General features: G+C 43.5%; 1 protein-coding gene across 1 annotated transcript in view; it reads left to right on the plus strand.

The window, feature by feature from the left end:
* The window catches only part of RTF2 (replication termination factor 2), a 58,740-nt gene extending 49,042 nt beyond the window's left edge, over nucleotides 1-9,698 (plus strand). Inside the window, exons 6-9 of the mRNA XM_035124364.2 lie at nucleotides 2,682-2,795; nucleotides 5,157-5,211; nucleotides 7,088-7,180; nucleotides 8,731-9,698. Of these exons, the coding sequence (XP_034980255.1) occupies nucleotides 2,682-2,795; nucleotides 5,157-5,211; nucleotides 7,088-7,180; nucleotides 8,731-8,921 (453 nt within the window). The 3' untranslated portion in view covers nucleotides 8,922-9,698. The remainder of the gene's footprint in view (nucleotides 1-2,681; nucleotides 2,796-5,156; nucleotides 5,212-7,087; nucleotides 7,181-8,730) is intronic.
* Nucleotides 9,699-9,907: the final 209 nt, after the last annotated feature.

Genomic DNA, 9,907 nt, shown 5'->3' on the forward strand with positions numbered 1-9,907 from the left:
CTGAAGCCTTGTCCTCAAGTCATCAGCAGTCCTAGGAAGTGGCCCCACATCCCCAGCTTCTGAGATTTTTGCAAGGCATTTTTGCTTGGAGACTCTCAATCCAATTTCAGATTAGATTGGATTAGAAAAAATTGAAAACTCGAGCTGCCTGCAATGTGTCAATTCTGTATAACCACCTACTGTGGTTATAATAAATCTGCATTGTTATAACACAAAGCAACATCAGCCTTCCCCTACCTGGTACCTTGAAGTTATTGTTGTGTTCCAGCTGCCTTCAGCCTCTCAGCCCTAGGCAGAATGGCTGTTGGTCAGGAATTACTGGAGTTGTAATTCAAGACACCTGAAGAGTCCCAGAGTGATGAAGGCTGAGCTAAATGCATCTTTCGTCAGAGGGGGGCAGGATGTGGTTCCTATTCATATCTGTTTATTAACAGTGTATGTCTCCTTGGTTTAAAGCCCTGAGTAATGGCTGTTTGGGGCAACTTTTCATAGGGCTTAGGCTTCCTTTCCTTTTTTAATGCTGCTGCTGCTGTAAGTAAGACTCTGTTTTCTTTCCCTGCAGCTCAGGAAATTGTTGTGTACAAGATCAAAATATATTGGTATAGATCTGTAATCTTGTAGACTTTGCTATAAATAGCTGCCAGACAAGTCAGGTTAGCTGTTGGCAAACAATAATGCCTTCTGGTATTGTGGCTCTTTAAGCTCTGGCTGCTATGAAATGCCATGAAAAATTCATGGGTGAGGATGCTGTTAATTATGGGGTGGACACCTGGCTTCTCTGCGATTTTATTCCAATTTCACTAGCATAACAGTCTGTTGACTTGTATGTTGTTTTATTGGTTCTTTTTAGATGCGCATAGTTCTTGTTTGCAAATTTGTATATATTAACTACACATTTTTTTCATCATGGATGTTTAGAACAAAATGCAAGCGATAAAATTCTGACATTTCCCCCACCATTGAGGCTTAATGTCGCTACACCTAGATACTTCTCTTTCTTTGCTCTGAATTTACAGAGAAAGGTGAACTATTAAATTATTGTGTTGTTGTGTTTTCGCAATTGCGTTTTGCTTCTCCTTGAACAAAGTACCATTTCCCGCTTTTTAATATTTTGTGTAAATGCTGCTCTCTCTTTATACTATCACCTTGTAAAAATCACTAGACCTTACAGTGTAGAGTTCCAGTTGAGAAGCTATGCTGCATCATGGACAGAATCAAGCCTGGGAAGACCTGGGTTCAAATCCTGGGTTGGCCAGCTAGATGGTCTCAGCCAAGTCCCGTTTTCTTTTCTTAAGGTTTTAGTAAAGATAAAGAGATATAACAAATATAATGACATCATTAAATAAACCAGTAAAATGGCTATTTCCTCACCTCCCCAGTCACGTTTTCTCAGGATATAGAACACAGTGTCCTCTTTTGACTACTCTGAGTTCAATGAAGGAAGGGTAGGACAGAATGTAATGAACTAAATAGTTTTGAGCCAAGAGTGGCTAATCTTTTTTGCCCAAGGGCAACAATCGCCTTTAGCCCAACCTGCATGCCAGCAGGGAGTATGGTCACCATGCAGTATCTCTCAAACACAGAGGCATCACCACCCTCAGCTGAATGGAGGGGATATAAGCCTCTTTCCACCCCAACCCATGTCTCCTCTATATTTCCTTTTTGCTACTGCCATCAAAGTGGTGTGATTTTGGAGCTCAGAAAAATCGCTCAGTGGGTCAGATCAGGCCCCCAAGCAGGAGGTTAGCCCATCCCACTTTATGCCATATAAAATCACTGGCGGGGGGAGAGATAAAATCCATGCTGAGTTAATGGAATGCACAGCCCCAATCCAGAGGGAGCAAATCAGTCACATTTCCGTCCTTTTGCAATCAGTAGGACAATTTGGTTGCAACTTAATTACTTCTCATTAATTTCAAAGTGATTTAACAGTTGGCTAAACTAGTAACTTGCTTTTGGAGTGGGGCCTATGGATTGAGTCCAGATTAAGCTAGTTGCCCTAGAAATCAATGATGCTTCAGTTTATTGTGACTAATTTTTCAGATTGATTTTGTTGTGGCCCAGAATGTGGTTAATCCTGTCTGGATCCAACCCTATATGTACTTCGGCAAGTACCTTGATTGCTTACAAACTGATCGCTTAGACCAGGCATCCCCAAACTTCAGCCCTCCAGATGTTTTGGACTACAGTCCCTATCTTCCCTGACCACTGGTCCTGTTAGCTAGGGATCATGGGAGTTGTAGGCCAAAACATCTGGAGGGCCGCAGTTTGGGGATGCCTGGCTTAGACAGTGGAATGGACTCCCTCAGGAGGTGATGGGCTCTCCTTCATTGGAGGTTTTTAACCAGAGGTTGGATGGCCATCTGTCATGGATGCTTTAGTTGAGATTCCTGCATTTCAGGGGGTTGGACTAGATGGCCCACGGGGTACCCTCAAACTCTACAATTCTATGATTCTATGAAATAAAGAATTTAAACAATCCTCTCAGTCAAGTAATTTATTATTACTAATAAGCATGTTTGAATTGTAATTTATTTTCATAGTCAAGCAAAACACTCCTAATGTGGATGATGTAGCTTGTGCCCTCCCTTTTTTATGTACATTCAACACATTACATTGCTCGTATGTGGTCATAAAAATATAAAGCCTTGTTAACCTTTTTTTCCCTTTCCTCATGAAAGTGTGGGGCCTCTTTTCAAGATGACGACGTGATTGTACTTAACGGTACAAAAGAGGATGTAGAAGTGCTGAAGAAAAGAATGGAGGAGAGGAGGCTTAAGAGTAAATTGGGGAAGGTGAGAGCTTTGTGCATTCTCTGATGTATTTGCACGTGCATTTATGGAATACTTCATGAACAGAGTATATTACAGAGTTTATTACAAACAGCTTTTTCAAAATCTTCTCCGTGGTGGCAGGGGGTTGGTCTCCTGTTCAAGTGGCCAAAGCCCCCAGCAAGAAACTGTAGGTGCAGCTCATTGAATCCCAGCAAATATTTTTATCAAGTACAGCTTGTTGTTTTTCAATTTCAGCCCTCATTAGTCATTTTTAATTAGATCAGAGATAAGTAATTTCTTTGGCCTTGCCACTAATTTAATCCAGCTCTTCTTTCTCATGGAAATAGTTCTTCCTTCCTTCCACAAATGCCGTCATCAAAATAAATAAACCCATTGGTTTTCCTTTTCAAATCAGTGCTCAGTTGTTCCATTATTCAGATGCTCTTAAGCAGAACTGTCACTCTTCCTTGACGTAGTTTACATTTTACATCACCCTCTTCTGACTGTTAGGGATAGGAAGGTGTCAAACCAATCGGTGTGATCCAAGCTACATGAGAACTACTCACACATTTGCACTGCATCCATTGATCCAGGGTGCAGTTCATTTTGCCCCCTAATTCTAAACTTCACAAGCATGTAGTAATCGCACCAGTATGTACACACATTCTGCAATGTGCAGAGTATCCCTTCATTTACCTATATCCCTCCCCTCGTGGCCTTAATGACCCTCATTGTACTCATCAATATAACAACCGCAGTTCTGTCTTTAACTTCTGAGGTTGTTGGTGGTGTGGTAAAATAGCATGCAAGGAGAACTTCCTCTTACAAGGGCCTCCTTTCCGTTTCGAATCTGGCTTCCTATTCGACATGATAGTAAATCAAGCATGCCATTCTGCAAGCAGTGTTCATGTTTCAAACTAAAATTAGGGCAGTGCTTTTTTTCATGCTGAAGGCTGGATGCCAAATAAGCATATAACACTGCTAGGCATATCTGTGTTGGGATTAGGAAAGAGAAGCAAATCAAAGGTGGGCTCCTTTATAGGTACAGCTGAGAGACCAGCAACATTTGGCAGGGACTTGTAGCAATCTTAAAGCTACTTGAGAGCCGCCTTTGAGGATAACAATTCTTTGGGGAAAAATCGGTCTCCTTCCCTAGTTGCATCTTCCTACCACATGCATTTTAGTTGCAAGACACCCCTGCCTCTAGAACTGCTGCACAGGAAGTTCTAGTGCATTGCTGCCACCTCCAGGAAGAAATGGGTAATCTGCAGAACAGGGAATAGCTCAGTGGAATCAGTGCCTTTATTGCAGCTAATAATAATGTATGCGGCAAATTGGGGTGACCATCAGCTGCATATGGAACCCCTGAGGGCTTCACAGTGTCCTGTTTTTTCTGCCTGCCTCAGACTGCACAAATAAGGCAGTTATCTGCCATCTCCTAAGCCACACAGCATGGCTAGTGGTCTGCAGCCAGCTTGTTGAGTCCAAAACTTGAGCAGGCCTGATGCATCCTAACATTGTTTGGGGTGTTTTCACTGTAGTATTGCTGGGCCACCCAGCGCTCATTCACAAATAACCTCATATGAAATCCCTGTTCAACTGCATTTCTGTGGGAAAGCATTTAACCTGTCTCTTTATTGTGGCAAGTTTTCTTTTTAATGTCAACAACCCAGTTCATCAGGTGAAAGGGCTCATTGTCTAACCATAATGAATGGTGGGTGTAATGAATGGCAGGTAAGTCATGTCTGTCTGTCTCTCATGTTCTTATGTGGGACTCACTGTGCTTTTCCCATTCAAGGGGCTGCTTAGGTCCACACCTGCTTAGCTTTGGCAATGCTGCAGCCTCAGATACTCCCAGACTATTAACTGGACCCCAAATAAGATTATCTTAAACAATATTAAAAAGGGACTGCAAACAGCTAGCCAACTGAGATTTCCAAAGGGGGCAGGCAGCCCCAATGGAGAAAGCTATGCTCCTAGTGTTGGGTTAATTTTAATTGTGTGGATAATGGAAGAAAGAACATATCTCTCCAACCCAGCCAGATGGGCAGGGTATAAATAATAAATTATTATTATATAACTTTTAAGGATGATTAGAGTTAGTTTCATGGATCAAAGTCAGGATGTTTTTCAAAACATATTGATCCTGCAGGCAGATAAGTGTGGATTGTTCTGTCTCCCTTTGCACTTTATAAGCCTTATAAGCCCACTTTTAGGGGAGCACAAAGTGGGCACTGAATTGTGTGAGTGGAGTAGATTGTGTAGCAATGTAATATGAAAAAGGCACCGAGTAATCTTATGGCAAAGGGTGTGCCAAGGTGGATTTGTTACCAAACACAGTTTGGGCTGTTGTCACTCATTGTTTGTCTCCATTGCTTTCAGAAATCCAAGAAATCTAAGGCAGCAGAGACCACTGTGAAACCTGAAGCTGCGGAAGGTAAGGTTGTGTCCATGTGCTGATGCAACAAAGTGCTATTCCAGATTACTATTATTTCCAGGGCAGTAACACTGCAGCTATTACCTTTGTTGGCCAGAACCCACATATTTTCCTTCAAGGTAGTGCTGCTTTTGCAGAGAAGCCAAGTTTTCCCAGCACACAGACAACTATATTGTGTTGCTAGGATCACTCCACCCCTGCAGTTAGCACCTCTGGTTTGATTCATGAAATCTGCAGTAGCTATGCAAATATGATCTGCACCTATTGGCGAGTTCCAGTGATGGATGACCTTTCCCTATCTCTATGCCACTGTGTTCTTTTAAAAGGCCATTTTGCATGTTGTTTTGACATAAATAGGTTAGAAACTGTATAAAAAAGAGTAACAGTAAATAGAAAGTTGGGCGCACATTATGAACTAAATATCCCCTTAAGGAAAAACAAAAGTGATAAACATAACTAACCTGCAATAATGCTTTTCTTACTTAATGGATTATCTCCCTCTGCCGCCAGCCCCCATTTTTACAGGGACAAAAAATAAAACAAGGAGCTTGTAGGTAGATTGCACAAAGGGGCAATTATAGTTGGAGTGGACTTCACAGGACCTTCTGCTTAGAAGACATTAGCCTGGTTCACACATAACCTTAAACCATGATTTGTTTGGGCAGTTTTGTTTGTTGTTGTTTTTGAAACAAATCATGAGTTAACCACAAGTTGTCCCACAAAGGATCAAACAAACCATGGCTTGTTTCTCCAACATTTGATTTGTTTTCCAGCTACTGTTATCTCATGCCTTTGGAGTTTGCGAAGTGCCTGAGGTACGGTGTCCAAACCTAACCATGGTTAAGGAAGTGTGCTGAGTTCACATGTAACACCAAGTCATAGTTAAAACAAATTAGAGTTCATGAGCCAACAACAATCCATGCCTTCAAAGCGTTGTCTCTTGGCAGTAAACAAGCTAGTTAAGCTGTTAGGCAGAGTTTGCCTATCTCAGGGGTCCCCAGACTACGGCCCCCGGGCCGGATGCGGCCCAATTGGCCTCCCAATCTGGCCCGCGACGACCCCCACCGCCCGCTGCTGCCGCCCGCTCTTGCGGTGCACTTCCGGATCTGAAAAAAATTGCCGGAAATTGTTTCTGCGCATGCGTATGGGCCTCTCCCGACCCAGAAGAGGTCATTTCCGGTGTACTTCTGGGTCAGGGGAGGTGCATTTCCGGGTCGGGGGAGGCCCATACGCATGCGCACAAACAATTTTCGGCGATTTTTCCGGCCTGGAAGCGTGCCACCGCGCCAGTAAATGGGTGTGCGCATGCGCACTGGCATGCACTCCCCCACCCTCCGGCCCACTGCGCGCGCACTCCCCCGCCCTCCGCGCAATCGGCGCAGCGGGCACCGGCCCGAGGGCGGGCAAGTCTGGGGACCCCTGGCCTATCTGTTCCCTGCCACAAAGCTTCTGCTAACCTGGCAGTTAATTAAGTACACAGGTGCTGCTGCAGTGAGCCATTTATTTTACCCTCTCCCCCATCTGTGTAACAATTAGGATAACTTATGCCTTGATATCGTTATGGTTCTACTCCATGTCCTTGGCTATGGTGGAGAACATTGGATATCATGGTGTTACAACACATAATAAGGCAATGCAGAAAGGGACTGAAAGGAACTAAATACACGACTGTTCTTTTCAGTGGCAACTCTCTATGTTTTGATCATTAATTAGTCCAACTCTTGAGTGAAGTTTTATTGTCTAATTGCTTTTGGTTGCAGCACTCTCTTGCTGAACAAATCTTTTGCTATTGATTTTAATAGGATGCAGATTCCACCTCTTTTCTTTTTAATTTCTCTTTCTTCCTGTTTATGTGGGTTGTTTTTGTTTTTTTAAGATTTGCCTACATCATCTCAAGTAAATACTGAAAAGGATACAGCAAACATGAAATCTGGAGAAAATAGAAGCATTGCCTTCTGCAAGAGTACAGGTTAGTATAAAATTCTCCATGCAGTTTCATGACATTGCATTCAGTAATATTGTGGATAATCCTTTATTAGCCATTTTCAGCTAGATGTTCACCTAGAACTCTACTTTGAGCTGGTGCAGCTGTAACTGGGACCATCCCTTCGTGGAAAGATGAGGGCTGCATATGAGCCACGGAATGGCAGACTCTCCGTCATTTGTTGAATAAATTCACCCCTCCCTCGCCTTTCCACTGCTGCTTTTAACCATGGTCAATTGTTTCTATGCTAACCATAACCAACGTTAACACTGGGAACACAAGACTTCTACTGAGTCAGCCTATTGGTGCATCCAGTTTAGTACTGTCCACGCTGACTGTCAGTGGCTCTCCAGGGTTTCACACGGGGGTCTCGTCTCAATCCTTCCTGGAGATGCTGAGTCTTAAACCTGGGACCTTTTGCATGCAAAGCAAGATGTTCAACCACTGAGGTTAGATATTGAAATTAGCGGGGTAGCAGAGCTGAAAATAATGTTGATATAGTTCACATATTTTGTTCTAGGAGGCTTAGTTTAGTCAGAATCGAGTATAAACTTTAATGCTAAATGCATTACTTTAATGGTAAATGAGCTACCATAGCCACTAGAGGGCCGTGAAAAATTGTGTCCCAGGCTTTTTAGACTTGTCTACCCGTGAACTGTTCTGAAATGAAAGGAGCACATTGGTTGCCAGATGTGAATTTTTTTTCAGCTCGCCTACTCCACTAAATTGCTGAGCTAGCTTGAGGTGCTTCCCTGAGCTTGGTCTTTGTGGACTAGCTGTGGGTGCAACATAGCTCTCTTATTTGCAAGGCCTAAGAGCTTCCATGAGCCATGTCCTGTCTAGTTGTGCTGACTACTTAAAAACAACAGCAACCACCCCCTCCCGATTTCAGGACTTCCAACTGTCCTTTGGTGTCCGTGTTTTTAACAAAACCAACTGTTCCAGTTGTTGCATGATTACAACAAGGTTGGTTCCAGTTTGAGGGGTGGGGACCCTAAACAAAGTGCCCTCTTGTTTGGCCCTCCTGTGTTGGTGGGTCTTGGTAAGCTTATTTGGTGGCAGGAGCAACAGGACTCTGATCTGCAACAGGCAACTAACTGGGTTTGAGAACTATCACTGTCATTTCCTACAGTGCACCCAGGACTCTCTTGAGAAGAAGATTGGTGGCTTCCAGGCCTAGCCACCAGGTGCTGATTTGAAATTGTTTTAAGGGAGAACCAGCATAGATATTGGCAGTGGAGCTGCCGGAGCGCTTGGATCCTGGCAACTGCCAAAGGGTGCCAAGTGCCAGCTGTGCAAAATAGAAGTTTAAGCAACTTAGTCTTGACTTTAGCTTGAACAAACCTTAAAAAGAAATATGGGCGTTGATTATCCCTGACCATTGGCCATGTGTGCTGGGGCTTATGGGAGTTGCAATCTCAAACAACTGAGAGGCACCAGGTTGGCAAAGGTTTCTTTAGTATGGTGTTTGTGTGTGTCTACATGCAAGTTTTGTGGGTGAAGTTGACGCGTGTTCTGTTTGCTTCATTCTGTAGCAGTCAGCGAAGGTCCATCGTCTTCATCTGAAAAAAGCAGCAAAAGTTCATCCGGGGGCCCCAAGCGATCCTTCACAACCAGAGGAGAGAAATCGGAAGCATACAAGTCTATTTTTACATCACACAGCTCTGCCAAACGCTCCAAGGAAGAGTCTTCCAATTGGATCACGCATACAGCATACTATTTCTGAAACAGAAAAGTTTCCAGTTTGTAACAGGCTCTGCCCTTTCCCACCCTGCTGCAGTTCCTCTTAAAAGGAACTGCAATTTGTGTGCAATTTGCTGTCGATTTAGAAGGACCATCCATATATAACTATATAAAGTAGAATAGAAAAGCAGTTAGCAGAAATCACTTTGGGTTTTTTTAAGCGGTGTGTGATTTGAACAAGTACTAATTGTTAGGATCACAAATGATGTGCTCTTGATTCCATCTCTCCCCCCCCCCCCCAACAACAGGTCTTGGTCACTTTGAATCATTTGGATGCATGTAAAACAGAAACAGGTGACCTGCCCACAGCATCTACCTTGCATGGGTACCTTCAGGCATCCTGACTTTCAGACCTTCTTTTGCATGGAATTGTAGATTGTGGGGCTAGAGTAATTAGATAGGAGACTAGCATGACCACTTCCTGTCCTGTCTAAGCTTTGTCTAGGTGGGTCAGGCTTCAGCAAATGGAAGATGTTCCACCATCATCTTTCCCAAGTGTGAGGAGGCTACAGCAGAAGCCAGCATCCTATGTTCAAGAGGGCTGTGGAGTGATGAGCCACAGAAAACAATTTTTTTTGGGGGGGGGGCAGCCCAGAGTGTCCATCTTTACCCGTGTAGCTCTTGCCAGCTTTATAGAAGTGATACTGTTGAATATTTAATTTTGGTTTCCATTCCTGTCAATTGTCAGAGAAATAAAGCAGAGCCCTTTATGACTTTTCTTGCGCACCTTGTACTTACAAATAAAAGCACGGTATTCTAATATTGCCTCTCTATTGCGTGGTTGAAAGCTGTCCAGCCCATCCCACTTTCACCGTAAAAGGTTTTGGAGATCTTGCATTAGAAGAAACGCGAATGGGAGGAGAAAATGCATTAGTACTCTTCTGAGACATGTAAGAGACTACGGTTCATCAGAGATGGTGTTGCCGTAAAACAGGCGCAGGACCTTGTGCGCAGCAACCCCAAGTCTGG

This window comes from Zootoca vivipara, chromosome 7 (genome assembly GCF_963506605.1).
Source record: "Zootoca vivipara chromosome 7, rZooViv1.1, whole genome shotgun sequence".
NCBI classification, from domain to species: domain Eukaryota; kingdom Metazoa; phylum Chordata; class Lepidosauria; order Squamata; family Lacertidae; genus Zootoca; species Zootoca vivipara.